Source organism: Acanthaster planci, linkage group LG16 (genome assembly GCF_054643075.1).
Source record: "Acanthaster planci isolate LZ-2023a linkage group LG16, COTS_SCS, whole genome shotgun sequence".
NCBI lineage: Eukaryota > Metazoa > Echinodermata > Asteroidea > Valvatida > Acanthasteridae > Acanthaster > Acanthaster planci.
In genome coordinates, this window is record NC_141792.1 from 4148690 (window position 1) to 4174628 (window position 25939).

Here is a 25939-nt window from a genome sequence, read left to right on the forward strand (position 1 = left end):
GTTAGGAGTTCAACTTACGTCATTTATTTCTTCGTTCCATCCACACCTTTCCATTTGCATGCCCTTGAGCTCTGCTAAATCCAATTCTAACAAGCGGACCTTGTCTCCAGAATCCAAGTAAGGGCGGATGTTATCTGCATCTGTATAATTGCGAAAAAAACTGATTATTTGTAGTTGGGCGTTGTTTTGGCATAGAAGACATTTAGTCACGTGACATCATCTGATTTGGGACAGCTAACAGGTACTCTTGCGACAATATTACTTCCATCCATACGGGACATTTGGCTTAACAAAAATTGCGCGGATGTGCACTTCAAAGCCACACGACGTTTTTTTTTCTTAAAAAAAAATCAAGTTAAAACTGCAAAACGTATAAAGTGATGTCTGATTCTGTCAATTTTCCACGGGATATTATCTGGGGTTTTCCTCCCATGTCCAAAACATATTGTCATTGTCTTTGCTTTCTTTCAGCCCATCAAAGTACAGCACCATGGGTGCGTTGAGAGATGTTTGGCTTCATTAGGTCACCAGAATGAATGATATAATACATAAAAAACAGTAATCAGAAAATCTTGATGTGCTATTCGGGAACAGGGAGTAATTGCTATGCAGTGGCCGTGTACAGATTTATTCATGGCATAGAGATAGAGGACCATTTTCCTTTCCCCTACAATGTTCTTGTCCATGACAATTGGACCACCTTACCAAGACATGGGAGATGATCAATGTAAAACTCTCCAGCAGTCTCTTCCACCGTGTACTGGACATCCAATTTGCCTTCGTCGCCCCGCCGGTACGAGTTAGTTGACCCATTGGGCCACTGCACAGTGACCCAAGAACGATAAGTTCCCTCCCCGTCGTCCAAGTCCTTCACAGTACCAATTTTTCCTTCCCCTCCTATCAAAGGCCATGTTAGTCGAGGGGGGGCAAAGAATAAAACAAACAATTCTGTATGATGCTCAATTAAAGAATGTCATTGTAATGCCGTTTAAAATGCCTGCAAGTTGCAGTTTCAAATTTGCCTGACTTTTGAGCAAGTTTTACTGCTCGTGCATGCTCGAATGCAGGATGCTCCAGTCTAGCTGACCAATTTATCTTTTACTTTTAAAATTAAAACAAATTGTTGAGTTTAAGACAAATGCAGTTTCTAGAAAGCATTTTGTGCATTCTGATATTCCCTTACCATCTTGATCAGCCCATTTCCAATCAGGCCCCCGCACCACTCGGGCACCTGGAAAAATGCCCATAGAACGGCATTTCATGGCTTTTAATCGAGAGGGCATCTCAGTCCTGGAGAAAAATGAATTAACCAGTAAACTTATCCTGAAATAGCTGTCAACAGTATAGGTTTGCTCCCAGTGACCTGCAAAGGTTTTGAAATGTCGCTTTACTTGTAGAGAGTATGGAATATACTGTATGATCATAATTGGTGATGACTTTTGCCTGACTCCACTACCTGATAGCCTCGAGGTTGCGCCAAATTAGCAAGCATTACTTCAACCTTCGTTGAGCTGATCACGTGATAGAGGAGGGCGTTTTAACTGGTTTGAGTGCATTTACTGGTTCGCACAAGACTGTGCGCTGCAGCTTCGCATGGGTATGTGCTGCTGTATACGTATTGCTTTGTCTTGTGGTTTTCTCTAGGGCTTCATTAACCATTCAAGGGAAATTTTATGGACATGCACTATCTTCATTTGGTTTAAGCTCCCCTAACATTCTTCCTCGTTCGCAATTTCAAAAATGTTTACATTTAAAGTCAAAATTTATGTGTTGAGGAAATTTTGTCTAGGGTACAGAAATTTGTGATCTTCCAAAATAGGGGGATCTAGAAACTATTTTTTGGGGGGTAGGCAAACTTTTGGTGGGGCCTTAAAGATGGAATATTTTGTGTCGTGTCACTTTTTGTATCCATTCAGAGGGGTGGGTCTACATTTTTTCCCAGCTTCTGGAAGGAAAGTAACCATCAGACAGGTTCAGAACACCACCTTGAGGTTGATTTATACATTTCAAGACAAACAAAACAGTTAAAGGTACAATATTGCTATTCAAATTCTTGGCACAGAACGCGGAATTTTTGCCCTGCAGGGTAAGTACTGTAATTGAAGGGTTAAAGGTCATGCTATTTTGAAACAAAGGGGCCTTTATAATGCCAGTTCGGGTGTGACAGCAGTGGCGTATCCAGGTCTTGGGTTTGGGGAATGGAAATTATTTCCGAACACGAATATTCTTTTTTTTTTAAATCCGTGAAAGAATCCCACCCCCGCTTAAATGGCAACATGTCTCCAGGGAAAGTCGCTCCCCTGCCCCTCTCCTTGCTGGATATGCCACTCTACATGACGGGAGTTGTGGAACTGAATTGACGGTGCAATTACCCCGGTACTGCACTGGCTTCGATCCTGCTGAACCGATGCTTCAAGTTGTGCTTTCCTTTGTTATAGCAGCCATGACACAAGTCAAAGTCATGACACTCCAGACATTTCCAGCGGATTCCCACAACACCTTCCTCACCACAGCCATCACAAATGATGTTGGGATGCTTCACTCCTGTGTCCAGGATTACAATGGAAGATTCAGTAAAATGCATTGTTTTATGCCCGAACGAATTGAACGAATACCTTCGATCTGGCCACAGTCCACTTCTTTGAAGGCCTCAGACTCTAACCTGGACTTGTTCTATAAAGACTCTGACTTGGTCTCGTTCTACCAAGACTCCGACTTGGACTCCTGCTCGGGAATTAACCACTTCATAGAAAAAAATTCAAAGAATGTTACCAAGTTCTACTAGCTCTTCTACTAAGAGCCTTAAAATGGGTCGTGAGAAAGACAGTGCCTCCTCTGAAATGAAGCCGAGATTTGACAGTAGCCCTTGGTCGCATTATGGCCCCTTTCCATATGCGCGTCAACACTTGCGCCAAGCGTTGCGTATCCGTCAAAATCGCTCCTCGGGGAATCTTTTGAAAGTTCTTTTTCATAAAGTATATATTTTTCCGAAGTTCGTTTTAATGAAGCGTATTTTTCAAACTTTGTTTTTGTGAGATCTGTTTTTTGCAAAGTTCGTTTATTGAAGACTTTATACCTTTACTTCGTTGTTTTGAGATGTACATTTACACATATTATTTTTATTTTTGGAAACAAATAACTGTTACGAGGAATATTTTCCAACTTCGTTTTTAGGAGATGGGCCTATTTTTTGAAGGTCGTTTTAATGAGTTGTACTTATGAGGGTTATTTTGGCAAGAAATAAATTCAAACGTGAAAACATATATCTACTGAAAATGAAATCTGACAAAGTACATGTATATCTCATAAAAACAGTCTTCATTAAAAATATATCTCGTAAAAACGATTTGTTTCAATATTGAAACAATATTTTTAATGACAGATCTCATGCGAATGAACTGCAGAACATATGTCTCGAACAAACCAACTTTGGAAAAGATATTTCTAGTAAAACGGAGTTGAAAAAGTATACTTTACTTTTTGAAAATGGCACTCCAGGGCTTTCGTAATAACTACATATTTTTGTTGCATAAACTCCTATGCAATCACTAACGAATCATGCCATATTAAGCCCACACTCCTAAAGGGAGCCCGCAAGGGACACATTTTATTTATTTCGTTGTCTCGATATATTTCGTTCCCTCGAAATAATTATTTAGTGACCATCTGCGTTTCGGTTGCCTAGCGAAAAGTTTCTTCGTCCGCTGCAAAATTATTATAACTTCATTTTCGAAATCAATATGCACTGTTCGTTTCTTCGATTAGTTTGGGAATAATTTTTCAACACCTTCTAGTTTAAATGACCAATGTAGTGGCGTAAATTTGTTGGCAGATGGGAATGGGGAATCATGGGGTGGGGATGACTTGCCCAGCCATGGAAATTTGAAAAGTGGGGAGGGGGGAAGGGAGGGTGACCCATATGACTGTTTACAGAGGTCGATATTTATATTGATGTACATTTTATAATATGTGTTCATATTGGTATATTTATGGCTTGTTAAAATTGTTTTCCCGTTCGTCAGTGATAGTGACGAATGCATTTCAGTCATTAGTACTTAAGTCTGAACATTTTTGGAGTGTCTGCCACACTCCAAAATAATAGGCTAATAGGCTAATGAAAGGGACATAGTTATGTCCTTGGAGGGGCAACAGCAATGGTATTCAGCATACTTTAATAACCATCAGCAATAAAAGGGGTTCAGTTTCAAACTTTTCACAGCCAAAAAGAAGGGTTCAACGTTTTTTTATTCTTGCGTCATTGTCCTCCCTACATCTTTGTGAAGCAGTTGACGCACATGGAGATAACCTACCAAAAGGAACTGGGAAGCACAAGAAGAGGATCACTGGAAGCTCTAAATCCTGTTTTTATATTATAGATTACAACCCAGATATCAAGAATACAAATTAGGTAGGTTATTCAGCTTTTTACTGAGGCCCAATGGGGACAGACGGAGAAAAGGTTTGGCAGAAGAGTTTCTTTTTTAATTCGTTCCTCAAAGTAATATGACAATCCGTCAACAACATTCCTTTCCCTCGAAGTAATCCTTTCAACCCCTTGGTTATCGGGAATAGAATCACAATATTAATAATTCACAATTAAAACATCAGTTATATAAGGTGACCATCATGAAAAGCGCAGACCAAAAATTATTAATAACAATTATTAATTGTCAATAGTTGATGGTATATCATATTAAATAATATTGCTATATTTGGAAATGTTTTATCTCCCAGTTCCACTTGTCTTTTACCCTACAAACTAATGGTAACAGGTGTTTCTTTCTGAATTGTTGCACAATGTGCAAGATTTTTGTCTAAACTGTTAATTCCAACGTTCTTCTAACCGTTAAGTACGATTAATATTGCCCTCATATATGAGACTTCTTCAGTTTACATGTTTAATTAATGCCATCCACTATACAGTGTGTTGCATATTTTGTAGTCAGTGAGATTGTTAATCTTAGTTTGTGATAAAGTTTGTGATAAAGCCACATTCTTTTTTTTTCTTTTTTTCTTTTTTTTTTGCTATTAGACGAGTACCGTGATATTCGACTGGATAGGACGTTATTCTGCATTATTCTGGGGACCAGTGTATCTTGAGTAAAGGCTTGGACACTTCTCTTTGGGACATCGTTTCAGAATTTTAGTATTTAGGCTTGTAAAAATCAGTAAGCTTAAAGCTTAGTTCATACGTCACAGCTCCATAAAAACTGTACATATCACTAGGCGTGAGAATTAGTCCGAAATTAAAATTCTGAGTTCACTAAACACAAAAAGCCCCTTGCTTATACATATCTATACCTTGTGACAGAAAACATGAAACCTTTGGCAAAAAAGTGTGCCCCCCAAATGTTTATAATCAATAATTTTTCTAACTATGATTTTTCATGTTTTACGCGCGTCGATAATGTGCAAGACTTTGATGCATTATCTTGAATTATATAGATGGAAAATTGGAAAACACAAAATTTGTTTTCTAAAAGTTTAGGTGATATTTCTTATGAACGAAAAAGAAAATGACATAACACAGGCGATTCACAATAGTGCGCCTCCAGGAGCTTGCAACGCGTTGACCCAATGTCGACCCAATGCGCGTCTGGGTCGACAGATTTCGCGCACTGTGATTGGTAAACGCTTTTGCAAAAGCTTGGAGGGGCACTATTGTGAAACGCCCATATTGAACAGGGTGTGGCGGCCACGTTTTTAATACACAGTCCAAACCACTTCGAGGATACTGACGAAGCCATCATGACAACCCATTCCAGTTCAACTAACCATGTAACCACTTTTTATTCGTACTATGATGCACAGGCGCTAGACATACATACTAAAGCAACTGATAGTTAATGATCAAAGTTGTCAACGTGTTATTTCCTATTAGTGATTGTGATACCAATACTTTTCACCCCTCCCCAATTCCCCTTGATTATCGGAGTTATTGAACTAACTTCATTTCTATTCCATTTAGAAGAAATACGGTACATGTTGCTAAGTGTACACTTTATACACTAATGTTTATTTTGGCTTATTTGTGCAAAACAAGTTTTGTGATAACAATAAAGAAGTTGGGATTTCACGGTTTAAGGGGTCAGCGCCACCAGGATACGAATAGACTTGACAACAAGTCACTTATTCAGACCTACGTACAATTATACTGTGTAAGACATATCAAAAGGTTTGCCAGAGTTGCGACATTTCTAACAATTTACTAAAAACGATGAGGTCAGTCGTATGCGTCCATAGTCTAGTTTAGATCAATGGCGAACTATTCGCAATTACATTTCCAAGAAGAAAGTAATTTTTAATCCACCCACCCTCTACGGCAAAACTGGAACTGGTGAAATCCAACATCCACTGATGAGGGGAACCCTGATCTTTTTCCGTACGACGAATGACAAGTACGATTTCACGCAGTGATGTTCGACGATGCTTATAATGAGCCAACTATTCATAACAATCACGGTTAATTATTATAAATAGCATTACGAATGTAAGTGTTTTCGTGGAAAAGCAAAGATGACGAAATATATGGCTTCAACCATGCAGCACGTAACAGAAAACTACAGACGTAATATGAAGCATTTCGATCTGGCAATGGATACAAATACAAAACTGCTTCATAAGGCAGTCTTGGAAATCAGCGAACAAAACCAAACAAACAAACCACCAAAACCAGGAACCGAGTTTATGATCAACGTCGCACGTAGTTAATTATTGCATACCAGTATTTATGTTCAATGTCGAACTTACGAAACAGTAGCAACCACACAGCGGAAGGATATTTCAATACAAGCATCTCCAAAATAAGCGAGGACAACAGTAGGTCCTAATTCCTTGGCACAACTTGCAAATTGACTACAAAGCACAGTTTATGGGATTTATTTATTGCATGGGGAGTAAAGAAGGGCCCAGAATAATTCCTGCCGACATCTTCCCATTTGACATTGATATTACAATTGAATGCTGAATTTCACCGATAAACTGCATTTACACTGGTAAAGTTTCTGAAACACAGATTACGGATCAAAAAGACTTTTCTTCCACTTCCCGACTTTACAGTATTCATGATTTCAGTATTAGACAAAACATCTGGGCGTGAATCCACCCATTTGTTCTTCTCTGTACAAATAGGATTTAAGGACTCTGACGAGAAGCTGTATGGTGGACATTGAAAATAAAGCTTAACATACCTAACTGGGCATTGTCATAAATCCGTAGATCAAACTTGCCACTGGCTCCTCCAGCGCGATAGTTAGCTACCTTGCCCGAATCCCATCTCACGCAAACACCTTTGGCTGAAAACAAAGTTCAGTGGTCCTTGTTTAAGTAAAACTGCAAACAAGGCTTAAATGTAGCGAATTCTTCAATTTAATGCAGGGATAAGGAAGGACTCAAAAATATTGTAACTTTTCTTTTTTTATTCTGTTGGGGTTTTCATTACCTAGCCGTTAAAATCTGTTCAGTTTCTGCTCTCACTGTGTTATTTAGCACGCGTAATCTTTGCATTTAAGAGATTTTAAACTTTACCTGTGCGTTAACTTAAGTAGTAGGAAACTAACAGTTCTGGTCCACACCCCCTTTTCCACCGTTTTCACCAAAAATCCCTGGGTAGTACATCGACTCAAAAAATCGGGGAAATCCCCTAAAAATCTCAACTTCCAAAATCCCTTGGATACCTACCCGACCCAAAATAAGCCCCCCAAAACACCGGGTAAAATATACACCTTCTGAACAAAAATCCCCTCTTTCACCCACCACACGCGCCGGGGATTCCCACTCACCTTTTGACCCCGGCGCACTTTTCCTGTGAACAACTCGTGACGTGCGCCGACCTGCACAAACAATTATTCTCAAACAAAAAAGGGACTTCCCGTCGCTTTTCCGGCCTGAACTCGTGACCTCTACTTAAAGCGTAGCTCTGTTCAAAGCAAAATGTGCTATGTATATAACCGCCTTAAATAGATGACCTATGTATAAAAATAACAACATATAAAAACATGTCAAGCCAAGTCGATAGAAAAAATGAGAAAAATTTTGGAAACCTATATATAAATAGAGACATGAGCAACCCACAGCACCGACCTCTACTAACGACCTTTAATCGATTTAAGAAGGCGTTTTTAGAAAATTTTGTCAAGCGATACGACATTCCATTACCGGCAATCACCCGTAAATCTCACACCAAACCCGAGCTCATTGAAGCCATACGGTCATATCAAAAACAATTTAGGTATCTCCCGCGTCAGTCATATCGGCAGCTGTTGGAAACGGTGAAAAAATACAACATTCCTTTTGCCAACAAAAAAAGATATGTCAAAGAGGACTTTATCGATGCGATTAAAGCTTACACTCAGCCCGAGGAACTCGCAGAAGTAGATTTCAGAAGCATCAATCGTTTCCAAGGTAACTTCCGCAATTGGGAGTTAATACCCCGTTTCTTTGAATACGACCTCATCCACTTTTTTGATTTTCACAAAACTTTCATCGAGAAAAAAGCTTTGGAAGAACTAAAAGAAATTGGTTCGTACAAATTGCAAACAAATATCAAAGTTCAGTTTAGATTGGAAAAACCAGAAAAAACTGAATTTGGTGTATTTCCCTTTCCAAGCGACAACGATGCAGTCGCAAATGAAGCCGACGTTAAAAACGCACTCGCTGAACAGAGGGAAAAACAAATAAAAGAGGCGGAGGCTCATACACAAAAAGGCTCGGGTTGGATCTTTGACAAGGTCGTCGCTTTTTACATCAACGTGGTTAAATATAATCCAGTGGGTTCTTCTTACATTCCGTTGCCTAAAGAATCGGGAGACAAAAAAGCAATCATAAACGTCCAAAATAAAGATGAAGAATGTATCCGATGGGCGTTGCGGGCAGCTTTAAAGTTATTTTCAGACGACGTCAAAAGTCAAATTGAAGTTAATCCAAAATATAAAATACATGACGAGCGAACATCGACTTACATGCCAAAGGCGTCAGACGGTTTAAATTTTACAAACGTAAGCTTTCCGACACCAATTTCACAAATCCCACGTATCGAATCGCAAAATAATTTGGCAATTAACGTGTTTGGTTATACCAAAAAAGACGGTCTTTACATTCTTCACAAAAGCAAGCGTTCAGAAGAACCGATCAATTTACTTTACTTTAACAAAGGTGAAAAGAGTCACTACTGTTGGATTAAATTTTTTTCTAGGTTGACGGGTGATATCGATCATCACGATGGCCAAAAACACTGGTGTTTCCATTGCATGTCACATTTCCAAACGGAAGAAAAATTAACCAGGCACAAAGAAGATTGTCAAGGGTTAAAAGTTCCGACATCCAAAGTCGAGTTGCCGGCTGAAGGTGAAAATATACTCAAGTTTAAAAATTATAAAAACAAACAAGACGCGCCTTTTGTCATTTACGCCGATTTTGAGTCTGTTTTAGAAAAATTGCCGCCGACAGCGAGCGGAGCGAGCACGGCCAAAACACAGATTCATAAGCCTTGCGGATACTCATACGCGGTCGTCAGATGCGATGGTGAATGCACGTCACGCGAGATTTATAGAGGTGATGACGCGGCTGTTAATTTTGTAAGGTCACTTTCTCAGGAAGCAGAAAAAATAAACGAAAAGTTTAAAAACAAAGAGCCGTTGATTTGGTCACCCGAGTTACAAAAAAATTACAAAAATTGTAATAGGTGTTGGATCTGCGAAAAGCTTATTGGAAAAACCTCCAGTACCCAGTGTCAGTGTCCAATACCAAACGAACCAAAAACAAAAAAAAGAAAAAGCCGCTAACAGTGTCACAAACGAAGCCGGCTTCAAAGACTTTAAATGTATGACCTGCAAAAAGCCAATCAACAAATTTAGAAAGGTCAGAGATCACTGTCACGTGACGGGTAAGTACCGAGGCCCAGCGCATGCCAATTGCAATCTCAAGTTAAGAGTCGTGCCTTATCAAACAGCCATTCCGGTGATTTTACACAACTTGGAGAAATACGATGCGCACTTGATTATGCAGGGCGCTCACGAGTTTAACGGACAATCAATCAAGTTGATCGCTAAAAATACCGAGAATTACATCTCGTTCTCCTTTGGCCAACTCAGGTTCTTAGACTCCTTTCATTTCATGGCGGCTTCCTTAGATCGGTTGGTTAAAAACTGTTCACCCGATGATTTTAACTTACTTTGCAAAAGGTTCCCAGAAAACACAAATTTATTGCTGGATAAGGGAATTTACCCCTATGAGTATATAGACTCATTTGATCGATTTCAAGAAACAAATTTGCCATCGGTAGACGCTTTTTATAGCTCTCTGAAGCAGGGAGGAATAACCGAGCAAGAATACTTTCGTGCAGAGACAGTATGGCACGCTTTTGGTTGTAAAAACCTAGGCGACTACCACGACCTATACGTGGAAACGGACGTGTTATTGCTAGCAGCTGTTTTTGAAACTTCCGTAAAGTCTGCAAGAAGAACTACGGTCTTGACCCAGCCAACTATTACACGTCACCGGGCCTGTCGTGGGACGCTTTATTAAAACATTCGGGAGTCCAATTGGAACTACTGACAGACATCGATCAACACATATTTTTTGAAAGGGCCAAAAGAGGCGGGATTTCTTCTGTGGGAGCCAAACGATATGCAAAGGCCAATAATCCAAAACTACCTGACTACGACCCAAATAAGCCAGAGTCACAGATTATGTATCTAGACGCAAATAATTTATACGGCTGGGCGATGAGCAAATATTTGCCCGTAGGTGAATTTACCTGGGAAACAGACTTAGAAAAATTTACGTACTATTACATCCAAGAATTGCGACTAACTGACGACTACGGTTACATGTTTGAGATTACTATGGATTACCCGGAACGTCACCACGACAAAATAATGACTTTCCACTTGCACCCGAAAATATGTTGGTACCAAACGAATGGTTTTCGAGTTACCAACAGGATTTAATTGGTAATGGAGAAGCGAGCGCAGTGGTAGACAAACTCGTGTCTACTCTCAACACCAAAGAAAAATACGTGGTTCACTATCGTACATTGCAAAAATATCTCAAAATCGGGTTGTGGATCAAAGAAGTTCACCGAGTATTGAAATTTCGTCAAAAGCCGTGGATGAAAAGCTACATCGATAAAAACAGAAATTACGCATATTGGCCAAGTCTGATTTTGAGAAAGACTTTTTCAAATTGATGAATAATTCTGTTTTTGGCAAGACGATGGAAAATGTCAGATATCGAATGGACGGTCATTTATTGGGGGACGTACAAGATGCTGACAAATACAAAAAATGGACCTATAAACCGAATTATAAATCGACGGTGCCATTTGAGGAGTGCGAGCTTTCGTGTGTGGAGATGTACCGAACCAAAACAAAATTAAATAAACCGATTTATTGCGGTGTAAGTATTCTTGATATCTCAAAAACGTTGATGTACGATTTTTACTACAACGAACTAAAATCAACTTTTGGTGAAAAAGTAAATTTACTTTACACGGACACTGATTCTCTGTTAGTTCAGATCGAGCGCAGCTCTGACGATTTAACTGTCTACCTAACTGTCTACGAAAAGCGCAATTTGTTTGACTTTAGTAATTACCAAACCGATCATCGACTTTACAGCGTCAAAAATAAAAAGTCATCGGTAAAATGAAAGACGAATTTGGTGGTAAAACAATTTTAGAAGCTGTTTACATTAGACCGAAAATGTATTGGATTCTGACGGTCGATCAAAGTTTAAAGAAGGCAAAAGGGGTCACAAAAGTGGTAACTCAAAAGAACCTAACTCACGAGATGTACAAAAGGTGCCTATTTGACCGGGTCTCTTATTTCAATAAACAACAATTATTTAGATCGGACAAACATCAGATGTTCACCGTGTCGCAAAATAAATTGAGTCCGTCACCTTTAGACACAAAGCGGTACATATTACCGAACAGAATCGATACGTTGGCTTACGGGAATAAGCTAATTCGGTAATTCGGTATCTTCGGGCACGACCTGAAGTTCCTCTTTAACGAAACTCCTATTTGGCCCTTTTAAAAGGTAGTATAAAGTGGGAACCGTTTTGACCCTCTTGCCTTTCACCCGTTTAAATTGGCCGGTGCGCTTTTCAATTTGATAAACGTCCACTGACCAGATCGGATCTGTCGCCCTTCTGACGGTGCCGCCCTCTTGCTCGCCCGGGTAATAGAGGTACCTAACTAATACACTTGGAGGAAGTTCTCTTTGGGTCGTTTTCACAGGTGCACTCGGTGACTGTTTTACCCCGCTTGCTAATTTGACGGCTTCTGCAGGCACGGCATCGATTAACCGCGTTTTTTCCTCGTTTAAAGATTTCACGACCTGGGGCAAACGCTCCACCCATTCCACGTTTCGTTCACCGACGTTTAACATCTCTTGAGCGTATTGATGACCGAATAACCTTTCAGCTAAAATACGGTTAAATCTTTCTACGATTCCTTGAGATCAATGTACCCCAGGTTCCCCAACTTGAATTTCTACCCCGTGTTTAACCATTAACTTTTTAAACTCGCCTTTAAATTCAAATCCGGAGTCAACCATTACGAATTTGGGCCAAGTCAAGGGCGATCTTTTATAAATTTGTTTTATCGCTTCACTCACTTGCTCGGCGGTTTTGCTGGTCAACGGTTCCGCTTCTTTAAACCGCGAACCGACGTCTACCACGGTCTAGGCACATTTAAACGTTTTTCTTTTAACGCGGTCCCAGGGTAAGTACAAAACGTCCATTTGATGGGCGTAATTTGATTCGACCGATTCTGATTGTAACATTGTTGGTCTGGGTACGTAATTTGGTTTTGGTAAATATATTTGCCAAACGGCCTGCTTTTTAGCCAACTTTTAATAACCGATTTGTCTGCACCGGTCTTCTCGTGTAGGTGATCGACCGCGCTTTCTCCTCACCAATAGCCCTGCGGACTGTAAAATAGTTTTTTAAAAGTTTCCTCCATTTTAAAATAAAGTTACGCAAATCGATAAGCTAAAAACCCCACCAAAGCCGTCAACGGCGTGACACCTTTTTCCGGTCAATTCGCTGTAAGCTCGTAGGGCCTCGTCCACCTTTACAAATGTTTGCTGACTCGCGCGTTCTTGTCGCATTCGTTCGTTGAAAAAGTCTAACATGTGTACGCGGTTTTGTTCCCAGTTTTGTTTTGCTTGCGCCAGTTGTTCTAACGCGAGGTCGTGTCGCTTTCGTTCTTCGTCGACCTTACTTTTAGCTAAACTGCTGAATAAAAAATTTGATCCCGTGAGAGCCAAGGCGTTTACTATCGCTCCTCCGACCATCATTAAAGCACTAGCCATATTTTAAAATAAGTTATATTAAATGAATAACCAATTTTCGGACCTTGAAAACAAATTAATCGAAATTCAAACCGATCAAACGGAGATTCAGCAGATGCTGGGTGATATACGCGCAGACATCGATCACATCGGTGATATGGTTTTAGAGTCCCAAAGTGAAACGTTTAGAAAGCAAAGTCAACTAATGGAATACGAAGATCTATTTTTCGCAGCCAGCATATCCTTAATCGCGTTTTCTTTTCTGTTTAAAATATTTCAGTAAATTAAGAATCGTATAATATAAAAGTAATGTATACCAAAAAGTTAAACCCGAGTCGCAGGCTTAAAGTTCCTTGAGCGATCAAGGGCGAAAGACGCGAAGTCACCATTACCCACAATCCGAGCACCATAGCCGCGGGTCACACGTTAAACGTAAAATTCCCGGCCTTAGGCACCGACGACGTCGTTGTACCCTGGCACCGCCAAACTCGCTTTTAAACTCGATCTAGACGGAGCATCGGACGTCAAGTGGACCGTGCATAACAACGTGGCTCGAAACATGATTTCATAAATTAAAGTGCATCTTCAAGGCACGGACATCGTAAGTTCCCACGACGCCGACGTCTTTCACAATTTTAAGGACAACTGGCTACCCCTGTCGCAGACTAAAAACATGGCGTACTTTGGTTTGGAAAGGGAAAACGTCGCCAAGATACGTCTAGGGGCTGGCGATGCTAATGCCGCTGCGAACGACGGTAAGGATAAAGCGATTGCCGACGCTTTTAAAAACAGACACGCGATTCCACTAGACACACCGATGTTGACGGATCACGGCCCTTCTATCCGTCGGGTTTCAAAGAGCCCCTAACTTACCAACTGACCTTTAACGACCACGACAAAGTGGTCTACTCCGTAAGACACAGCCGCGGAGTATTCCATTTCGGACCTGACCTTAGAATACGAAGTCGTTACTTATCGAGACTTGGCGCAAACCCTGAGAAACAAACACAACGGGATCGTTTATTACCTATTCGACCGGATTCACTCGTGGAATAAACGGGTGGTAAACAAGTCAGACACGCTATGGAACATCAGCGTCGATCAAAGGATCAAGAGCTTAAAGGGAGTACTTATCCTCTTCAAAGACCCGACGATCAAGAACCCGCAAAAATTTTATAATCCGCACATCACAAAAACATTGGAACGAAGTCACTAAGTATTTTGGAGACTCGGACACCGAATTGGCTCGCGCGGTAGCGAAAGACCTAAATTTAACCGGGGTAGATATGGCGGACTATCTAAAAGACAAGTACGGTCTCTGGCTCGACTTCCGCAGTTCCGACGACAACTCGGCCCACAGATCGGGTAGACCTTTAGGCGGCGGTGGGGACATTGCAATTCAAATGAAACGTCAAGCCGAAACCGCAGGACCGCTGACAATGTACGTGTTTTTGGTGATGGACGCGCAGTTGACGGTGGAAGACAGGAATTTTAAGAGTTTAGTTTATTAAAATGAGTCAGATGTACAAGAATCCGCATTGCACTTTGATCGTAGGCAAAACTTGGAATGGCAAGACCAAATGGATTTTAAATCTTTTAGAAAATGAATATAAATTTGCGTTTGAAGCCATCGTCATCATCTGTCCGACTTTATTTAAAAACAAAACGTATTTAGAACGGTTGTGGATATACACCGACGAAAACGTTTACCTGTGACCTAGATCGAGAGAGACTAGAACTAAACGAAGCGTTTGACAGGGTTTACACTTTGTTTATCGTCGATGATTGTGCTGCCGATCAGTTTATTAAATATCGAAAGAAGTCTAAAAATAATAGCACTTACGCTTTGAGCAAGATGGCTTTTAGCGGTCGACATTACCTCCACAGCTGTTGGCTACTTACCCAAAAGTACAACTCGGTTTTAAAAGATTTCCGCGAAAACATCGCTTGGACCGCTATTTTTCATTGTAAAGATCGAAATAGTTTTGGTCAGTGTCTCGACGAAATCGACGTGGTGCCAGATGATAAACGAGAAGAGATCAAAAGGTACCTTCGCGACGTTCGATTTACAAAACTCGTTTTAAACACAGAACCGCCGGTGAATTACCTTGTGGGGTAAAAAAAAATCATCTTGCTCTATTATTGAGAAAAAATGAGAAAAAATACAGACACCACCGTTGAAAAGAAAATGGAAAATGAGCGCAGCGAACAAAAGATTGAACCAACCAAAAAAAACCCCAAAAATTGCGCCAAGTGCAGACACCTTTTGACCTAGAACATTTTAAGACCCAAAAAACGGGTAAAATAAACGCGACTTGTGATGAATGTATTACTAAGGGAAGCAATGGCGTCTGAATTTCTTAATGCCACGTGTTTGGCATTGCGAATTTGTAAAAAGGAAAAAGGACAGTGTCATTGCATATCTTGCAACAAGTCGTTTGGCTCGGTTCAAAAGTGGTTAGACTTTTGTACAATTGATTGTTTGTCGGAAGATATAAATTGTGGTCGCTTTGACAAAAAACGATTTATTGATCAAAACTTTTGCCGCGACCTGATTCAAGAAAACGAAAAGTGTTTTTACTGCGGTACCAAGCTCCAATTTTTGAGCAAAGATCACCCCGGGTTTTGTGTTTTGAGCCGATTGGACGGTAACATCTGATACGTCAAGGGAAACGTTGTGCTATGTTGTTGGATGTGTAATTGGCAAAATAGAGTTTCGAGTGTGTTAAAAAAGTTAAAACCTCTTTGTTGAAAGTTAATTGGTTTTTGTTAAAACTTAGTTAGAACTTTCTTATAACTGGGCTGCATCAGCCTGGTTATAACTTTTTTTATTTTAGTTATAACAAATGATAACTCTGCTAGAATACGTTCAGCTAGTTGCCCAGTTAGTTATAGCAGCTAACCTGATCTACTACACCTACGAATATCTGTGCTTTAAGCAAACGGTCAACAAATTTAAAACGTATATTATAAAATGGACGACATCAAATCAATACTGGTCGATTCAAAAAGCGAATCAAAAACAGAATCAACCTCAAACGTAAAAGATCGCCTGCGTTCAATCGTTGCATCTGGCGAATCTAAAAAATATCTCGGCAAGGAATACTCGGTCAAAGAAATTGAAACTTTATCACCCAAAGTCCAAGAAAAGCTTTTCAATTTGTACGAAGTTAAATTTGGCAAAGAGATCGTAAAAAACCCTCGGTCACGCGATTTTAAGGAATAGCTACTCCGATCGATCTCCTGGGATTCAACGTCAACTTAAAATCAGAAGAAGCGCTAACTAAAGACTTAAACGACGACCCAATTATCAGTCAAATGATGGGGCACCTACTCACAGAGATCTGTTATAAATACGGGGTTTACCTGTCCCCACTTACAGCAGCGTTGATTACAACAAAACATCTAGAATTCAACAAAAGTTCTCTTATTATAAAAGAAGATGTCAACGGAAACGAGCAACAACGAAGCGAACCCAACACCAGCGAACAACCAAATTCAGACGGTAACTAAACTCAAAACTCCAAGGCGAGTAGAACAAGGTAAAAAATTAGCCGAGCTTAACAAGAAGATGAAACAACAGCTCGCCAAGATGAAATTAGGCGAAGCGAACGAAACACCGATATCAGAAAATAAAATTTACCAAACGGCACTAGAGAACAAAAATTTAATCCTGGGTGGATTGGCGATTGCTGCGCTCGCGGTGTATTTAATTTGGAAAAAAAAGTCGACGGTTAAAAGAGTCGAACCGACCGTTCAAAAGCCGACCGAGCGAAGCGACCGTCCCGAAATCCTGGACATGGAATAAACTTAATTTAAAACTCCTTATATTAACAAGATGAGTAACGCTAAATCAATCGACGTAAACGGAATCGCAAATACGGTTTACCACGGTGCCGTCGTCTCGGGAATTTTTCTATCGGATATGCCATGCTGTCGAGTAGGCTTTTTAAAATTAAACCGCCAGATCTAAATAAATTATCCGCCGAAGACGCGTTGAAATTGACCGCGATATCAAGCGGTGCCCTGTTTACCCAGGGTTGGTTGGTGTCACAAGGCATATTGCCCGCGAGCCTGCCGACCGCTTAAGTCGACCTTTACGTCGACTTTTTTAAATCGTTTTATTTTAAAGTGAAATGGCTGAAGGAGGATTTGAACTAGACGATCTAAACTTAAACGAAGTCCCAGAAGAAGAAGAACAAGAAGATGAACAAGAAGAGCTCACGTGGGATGACGATGACATCTCGACTTCATTAACCGAGACAAAAGTGGGTACGATGGTGATCGATCCAAAATTGACGCCAACGCACAGAAAATTACCCGAGGGTGATCCTTTAGAACAAGCAAAATCGATGTTCATAACCAATCCGACCGTGGACGATTTTTACAGATATTTTAAACTCGTCAATAGAAGAGACGTGCCGTCGGTAATTCACTATGAAAATTTTGATTTTTGCAAAGGCCAAGGGTTATTTTACAAAGCCCAAAACGGATATGGCGACGTATTGTTAACCGACAAGAGAAATCCAGACAGAGTTGTTGGCCTTGACACGATAGCAAAAAAATGCCAAAGCTGCCAGCTATAATGGTCTTGGTAAAAATGCCTCGGCTCAACGATTTATCAGGTATGAATTAGGATTTGAAAATTACGGAAGAACACTGCGACAAGTCGAATCAAAGTTAAAAACGATTCAACCGGAACAAATCGAAATGGAAGAGCTCCCCGAAAAAGCCGACCAAGTCAGCGACATCCTAGAAGAGCTCACACGTGACGTAGACGTTCAAACAGAAGGATTGAATTACCGCGAATTAGCCGCATTAGACAAATCGCTACAAACCGTCAAAGGTGAATTAATTTTAAATCAAGGTAAATTAGACGAGTTAGACGATAAAATCCAACAGGTCAAAAACGAATTAGAAGAAGCGGCGACGGATGCCGAAAGGGCAGAACTCCGGGGGCAATTAAACGACCTACAAATCGAGAGAGCCGGGAGATTGGAAATTATAAACAGAAACACTGCTGTAATGGATTCGGATCTGACGTTACGCGAGAGAATTAGAACGCTTTTTCGAGAGCAAGGTGTGACGATCGTCAGCATTTTAACGGCTTTTGGATTGGCCGTGAGCACCATCGTTAGTAGTATCGTGGCCAGCGTCAGAGCTGTTGGCGAGCCAAGTCCTGCACAAGAACCCGAACCGGCACCAACTCCTAAACCAACACCAAAACCTGGCGTTACCGATTGGATCAAACGGCAACTGTGGAACCTGGTAAACGTGTTGAAGAAACTCGGGTTAAAAGCTTTAGGCGCTTTGCCCGGGATCATCGGTAGCGTTTTGAGTTGGATTTTTAACGTGGCGAGTAAAGCGGTCGGAGGATAGCGGAGCACGTATGGACCTTGTTTGTTGCCGTGGGTGTTTTGATTTTGACGTACTTGCAAAGGATGTAAATTAAGGAAAAAAAATTTAAACCTCACCTCAAATTTGGGGTGAGGTTTTTTAACGCCTTAATCAAACTGTTCAAGTCAAAACTTTAAACAACGTAAAACCGAGGACACCAACGGCAATGGCTCCGACGGTTAAAGACAGTTTTTCTTCGTTGTGTATATCTAAAGGCTTTGGCGTTCGTTCTGGTTGCTTTGGAATTGGTTTTGGTTGCTTTAAAACTGGTTCTGGTTGCTTTGGAACATGCTCCAAATTTAAACTTGGTACGTAACCAGTCGTCATGTCTTCAGTCGCGATTTGTAAATTATTATTGTAACCCTCAAACGTACCGATGCGTAGGTCCATATCCGAGGGTACCAGATACAAACCCGGGGCGACTACGAAATTTAAAGGCGTTTTTGCGTATTGCAGCGAATCTTGAAATCGGTCGATCGACTGTTCGAGATCGGGATCCGAATTAATTAAAGACTCCACGGTCGTAATAAATTGCCGTTGTGCGTCTAAGCCGGTGCCGGTGGCCAAAACGCTCATCTTGGTCTGTGCCTGGGATCCTAATAACGCGTAGACGTAAGCTCGAAGTGATTCGTTTACCTTGGTGATTCCCACGGGTGTAAGTTTACTCTGTTTAGGAACAAAGTCCCACCAGGCCAAAGTGACCGCGTTCGACTGTGAAATCCAGGTGACCGTGTACGTACTCGCGTGACCGGAACCTTTGGGCGGCTTAGCCCAGCCGAAACCCATGTAGTAGATCCCGCGTATTTGCCGTAGGTCACCTGTAAATCGTGCGCATCGTAGTTTTTACCCGGAACAGGTACGTAACCATTTTCGTAATAATAAGCGGTGCCAAGTCCATTTGATAATTTATCACGCGATTGTTTAAATGACTTGTTTTGGTCTACTCCGTATAAAAGGCACGTGTCTATAAACTTCCGATGATCGTAATTATTGTGTAACGGGTCAAATATGTCGTCGCTCGGAATGGGCATCACGCAGTCGTGAAATATTTTTCGTACGGTGTAATATACGTGAAACTTAAACAAAGCCGACACGTAAGGATTGGGGTCGGACAGCAGATCAAAACCCACTCCTCAGGCAGTCGTCGCGCAATAGACCGCGAAATTAAATTGATTTTTGGTTTTTTGGGTTACTTTCGGTAATTTATAGGCGTGCGTTAAATTTGGAAACTCGGCTGTAAAAGAATTTTCTTCGTTGACTAAAATTGTTAGGCTACTAAAGTTGGCTCCCATTTATTATTTAGATTTTTAAAGGAGGTGCCGTCGGGGAAACGCTCGCTTCTCGGTAAGGAGGTGGGAGATATTGATATTTAACCGACTTTGTAAAACTTATTCGCCAAGTTTTTTCATAAGACCTTTTTGCGTTTCTAAGATTTCTTTTTTTAAAACCGCTGCCAACTCTTCTGCTCTTTCATTGACTCGGCGTTCAAATTCTTCTTTGCTTGTTTCTTTAGTTTCTTCCAATTTAGTGCTCGTGTTGGACCTAATTTTTTCTTTCATTTCGTTAACCTTTTTCAGCTCGGATAAAATAAGTACAAATTCTTCCTGGGATATATCACCGTCTTCAATCGCGTGAGATACATATTCCTCGATTGTATTTAATTTAGCATCCGCCAAAATTCGAATTTTGTCGTGCTTTTTAGTTTTGTGGTTGAGTCTACGAGAGGCGTACTTTAGAATCGTGTAAGCACCGAACGCACCGATAGCGATGCCTTCCATCACGAGTCCGACGGGTCCGATAACGACGCCTAAAATAGCGGGAATCCCGACGGCTGCCGAGGTCGCGCCCAGGGCTTCCACGCCGTACTCCACGTATCCGAGTGCAGTTAGGATCCGTTTGATCTTTTTGTAGCTAGCTTCCCTCGCGTCGCGTTCTCTTTGAATTTGAGATTTAATTTCTTCGATCTTTCTGAGTCTGTAAACCTTTGTTTCTGCTTGTTCAGCCGAGTTTAAGGCCAAATCCGGGTAAATGTTGGTCGTCATCTTTTATTATATACGCGGTTTAAAAAATGTCTAACTCGATTAAAATTCCATCGCCTTTGTTGTCTACTAACTCTCCTCGCTTGTTTTTTAAAGAAAAGGTCAACTCGTCTATGTTCCTGTCGATTAACCGCTATATGATCGGCATCTAAAAGGCTCAACATGTCCGAAGATTTTTTAGTTATAAAAGTTAATACCGGTATTTAATTGTTCGCAATGAATAAACGCGAGTTTCAAGGAATTTAAATCGCACTTGCCTTCGTAAATAACGTTGGGTAAAAGATTAACCTTTAGCAGATCTAATAAATTAGCCAGTTGCTTATTCAGCTGCAATTTGAGATTTGGATCCGTAATGGCCAAAGTGACCCTCTTTGACTTTTCGTGAACTTTAAAACTCACACCCGGAATGGCATTAAACAAAAAGTCAAACCAATCCACATTATAAAACCCGGGTGGTATTTCAATGGTTCCTTTTTTACCCTCGGATATTGCTCGAGAATCTTGACCGCTAAGCCGATCAAGAATGGATTGCCTATATCCCGTGAGACGAAGTATTTTTGTAACGCCTTTTAGTAATTGGTTTTGGTCCCGTTCGGGTGAAGTAGGTTCTGGGGGAGTAGGTTCGGGTGAAGTAGGTTCTGGGGGAGTAGGTTCGGGTGAAGTAGGTTCTGGGGGAGTAGGTTCGGGTGAAGTAGGTTCTGGGGGAGTAGGTTCGGGTGAAGTAGGTTCTGGGGGAGTAGGTTCGGGTGAAGTAGGTTCTGGGGGAGTAGGTTCGGGTGAAGTAGGTTCTGGGGGAGTAGGGTCGGGTGAAGTAGGTTCTGGGGGAGGAGGTTCTAGGGGAGGGGGGTCTAGGGGAGTCGGGTCTGGGGGGGTCGGGTCTAGGGGAGTCGCTTCTGGGGGAGTCGGTTAGGGTGGTGGTGGAATGGGTTCAGGAAGTTCTAGAAAGGGAGGATTTGGCTCGGGGAACGGTGGCATAATGTTATTTCTCAACAAAGGGGCAACAATTCTTCTAATTTCACGTCCAGCTTGTATTATTTGCTCCCATTCGGCCAATTTTTTGCGATTAAATCGGTCGAAATAATAGTTTCCTCCTCTCCTAATTTCTTCTCTGTATCTCCTCATAATGGTGTACATACTGCTAATTCTTCCATTTTCCGCTCTAAGCGTCGAGTCAAAATGGCCGTCTTCATCTGCGTCTAAAAGTAATCTAATGGTTCTTTCTCGACTTCGTGCAATTGTAGGGCTATAACTACCAGCCCCAGCGTCTAAGCGCGTATCCCACTCGATCTCGGCAGATTTTGTTACGTTAAAATACTCAGCCTCAAACTGTATATTCTTCACCCGAATTACCTTGGCACCTTTTGTATTATCGATCTCGTGTTTCAATTTAAAGGTCTGCGTGTTTTCGGTCAAGTAAAAAGTGTGAGTCTCCATTTTATTTTATACGCGTTTTAAAAAATGTCTAACTCGATTAAAGTTTTGCCAAAATTATTCAAGAGCTCACCTATGTCGTTTTTAACAGAAAAAGTCAATTCACTGATGTTTCTGTGTATTAACTTTTTAGGCGTTTTACACGTCGCGGGTGTTGAGGTGCTAGGCTCGGTAGCTATCACGTCTAGCAAGTCTAAAGACTGCCCGTTATAAAAGTTGTCAAATGTATTTAATTGTTCGCAATGAATAAACGCCAGTTTCAAGGGGTTTAAATCGTACTTGCCTTCATAAATGACATTGGGTAAAAGTTTTATTTTGGGTAAGTTCAATAGCTTAGACACTTCTTTATTTAGTCGCAACTTGAGATTTGGATCCGTAATGGCCAAAGTCACCCTTTTAGATTCCGAGTGAACCTTAAAAGAAACGTCTGGATTCGAGTTTAACAAAAAGTGAAACCAGTCCATGCCGTAATAACCGGGGGATACCACGATGCTTCCTCTTTGACCCTCGGGTAATTGTTCAGATGAGCTTCGAGAATGAAGTTTGTCGTATATAGGTTCAGTTAGCCCCGTCAAATAAAGTCTTTTAGTTAATTCTCTTCTGGGTCTCCTGGGGGAGTTGGTTGTCGGTCGAGTCGGGGGATTCCCTTCGTAAATTTCATCCAAAGCTCGTCTTTGTCCCTCGAGCAGTGAAGCTGATTTGACTTTTTTATCGTTGAGATCATAAGCTAAAAGAGCTCGCGTTTCTGACGGTTGTCTCTGGTTTAACTGATCTTCTAAAGTTGCGATTTCTTGGTTTAGCTGCTCAATTTCTTCAGCAACGATTCCGATTTCTTCCGCTAAATTGCCTCTTTTATTCGCTTGGATCTATCGGTATTTAGCTGTTTGTACTAATTCTGAATCGGGAGATACGTCCGTTCTTTCCACTGAGGGTATTCCAGGCGGTTGTTCGCCGAGTACCCCGCGGGCCTACCGTCCAAGTTTGTATCCCACTCAATTTCAGTCGCGTTTGTTACGTTAAAATATCCGGCTTCAAACTGAATATTCTTTACTCGGACGACTTTGTCGCCTTTGGTGTTGTTGATCTCGTTTTTCAATCTAAGCGTCTGCTCGCTCTCGGTTAAGTAAAACGTGTGAGTCTCCATTTTATTATACACCCGCTTTTAACAACTTTTCGAGAGCGTTTTTCCAGTGCTTATCCGAGACTTGAAAAAGGTCTTTCACTTTAGATTCGGTTTCCCCAGTGACGTCTTGATAACATACCGCGATTAAAGCCTTCAACGGTTTTACTCGAGAGATCTTACCGTTTAGAACTCGGTTTAACTTGTATTCTATTTCACCCTCTTCGCCGTTTTTAAAAGACAGATTATACTTCTGCAACGTTTTTCTCGATTTTGGTGGTGGCGGTTTTCTCCAAACGTGATGATTAAAGTAACGATCTCCCATGTCTACAGGGGTGTACGAGGAAACCCAACCGATAATTAGACCGCAATGTTTACAGGCGTATTTTTCGTCCATTTCAAGTATTTGGTGATTACAAATGGGACTTTTGGTTTTTGGTTTAGATCCCGCTATGTGTACTTCCTTTAGATTCAGCAAGTGACAAAGTTCCGCGTCAGTCATTTTATTAATAGTCCATTTATTTAAGGAACGAGAGACGACGGAAAGTCCCGTTTTTGTTTGAGAATAATTGTTTGTGCAGGTCGGCGCACGTCACGAGTTGTTTACAGGAAAAATGCGCCGGGGTCAAAAGGTGAGTGGGAATCCCCGGCGCGAGTGGTGGGTGAAAGAGGGGATTTTTGCTCAGAAGGTGTATATTTTACCCGGTGTTTTGGGGGGCTTATTTTGGGTCGGGTAGGTATCCAAGGGATTTTGGAAGTTGAGATTTTTAGGGGATTCCCCCGATTTTTTGAGTCGTTGTACTACCCAGGGGTTTTTGGTGAAAACGGTGGAAAAGGGGGTGTGGTCCAGAACTGTCAGTTTCCTACTAGTACTTACATCATTGGAAATGTCCATATTCACTTTAATTCTGCTTTAGTACAATGATTCCCTGTGAATTCAAAAGAAAATTTAATAAAGGCTGTCATACTTACTGGCAGTACTGCCAAATTGTGCTGGAATCACCGTACCCACGCAGCCAGATCCGCCGTCCTGGTTGCCCCATTCCCAGTCCGGCCCTCGTACAACCCTTGCACCAATGAACATCGCTTTTAATAACAGAACCGAGGTAACAACTACCTATAATATCTTGATCCGTGCAGCTTACAGTTCGTGGTTCTTTTTTGCCAATTCTACTCCCCTTTTCCGAGGAAGCAAATGTTGGTGCTGCACTACGGCGAATGAATATCTGATTTCTGGAGCGTCTACTTGTTCCCGCTGCCAAGTCTGTTACAATTTTTTTTTTACTGGGTGAGCAAGAGTAGTGATCTTGCTGCCGTTCTCCACATGTTTGTAAGTTGTTGCGCTTTACAGTTTCACACAGCTCTCTTGTCACGAGCGTCGTATTTCATTTGAATAGGACTTTGTACGTTTACGAATGCCCGACTGCTAGCGACAAATTGCACCACGGAACCACAACGTTAGCGTCCACGGAACATTATTATGACAAGAATGGACTTTGCCACAACATTCCGGGTATTGCTATTTCATATTGATAAGGTCACTGCCAAAGTGGGAATTCCCGAATAGGCCTTTGCGTGCACAGCATGTTAAAGTACGAGTGTATGAAATCAAATTTTCTCTGCTTTTCCTAGACTCCGTCGATAAGCTCAAGAAGGTGCGTACCAAAGCAGGGTTGGTTTACCCACTGTAAAAGGGGATAGTAGTATTTAGTGGTTTATTTGGGAATGGGCCTATATGGGTGAACTTTCCAAGTAACCAATTAAAGTTAGGCATGTAAAATACTTTGCTTTATAGCATAACGACGAGGCATGAACAATTGACTAAGACCGTGAATACGCCTATCTAGTTCATCATGACGGTTATGGAAAACTAGTTCAGGACCGCTGTTGCAATTTGGGTCATGGTCACCCCCCATTTTGCTTACCTTCCCTTCCCACAGCAAACTATACCTTGAGTCAAACCATAAATTTTCCTGAAATCGCTTACAACTCAAACGGAACTTGAAACACAAGATAGATGTATATTACGACGATTTATGCTGGCACAGACATATATCCATCCGCTGCATAGATACGCATGCTATTTTTAGGTAAATGCACGCCCACCTGTCAAAGGGGAGTATTGTTTGATCAACAACAATGCCAGCAATGGACCTATCGCGTAAAATATGCAAATAAGGCCGGCGCATGTGCATTACTATACAACCGGCCCGCGGCTTGACAAAACTGCTTAATTAAATCAATGATGTAAAAATACAAATTTCGGCGCGGAACTCTAAGTGCATACACACCATTTCTGTATCCTCGATCCTCCTATTTCTGCGCACCTAATAAGGCTTTAAAACAAGATTTACAGAAAACTAGAGTGCAGTTGAAAGTTTTCAGAGGTGATTTTATTTCTACAACTCATCACAATACCCAAGAGTACGCAGCTTTTGGCGAGTTCGACCACAGGTGCATGTGTGTAAAAATTGTGTGCCTAAATCTACGCAGATGGCGCTTTTTTAAATCAACGGTGGCCAAGACGTGCTCACAGGATATATTTATTGAAAATGCGAGTCCTCGTGTCACACATTCTTTGAATTTTAAAGCAATTTAAACAGCTTCAAACTTCAAATCTTCCAGAGGTCATGTCTAGTTCATTTGAATATATT

The 25939-nt window shown here is 41.2% G+C and overlaps 1 protein-coding gene across 2 annotated transcripts in view; it reads right to left on the bottom strand.

Annotated features, from left to right (window-relative positions):
* LOC110984278 (E3 ubiquitin-protein ligase MIB2-like) overlaps positions 1 to 24726 on the bottom strand; it is a 44474-nt gene extending 19748 nt beyond the window's left edge. The window contains exons 1-6 of one of the 2 annotated variants that reach the window (XM_087147229.1): positions 24258 to 24726; positions 7191 to 7295; positions 2373 to 2544; positions 1184 to 1290; positions 706 to 897; positions 19 to 140 (exon numbers count right to left, since the gene is read on the bottom strand). In XM_087147229.1, coding sequence (XP_087003355.1) covers positions 19 to 140; positions 706 to 897; positions 1184 to 1290; positions 2373 to 2544; positions 7191 to 7295; positions 24258 to 24369 — 810 coding nt within the window. In that variant the 5' untranslated portion in view covers positions 24370 to 24726. The remainder of the gene's footprint in view (positions 1 to 18; positions 141 to 705; positions 898 to 1183; positions 1291 to 2372; positions 2545 to 7190; positions 7296 to 24257) is intronic. The other variant, XM_087147230.1, reaches the window with a different exon arrangement.
* Between the last annotated feature and the right edge of the window lie 1213 nt (positions 24727 to 25939).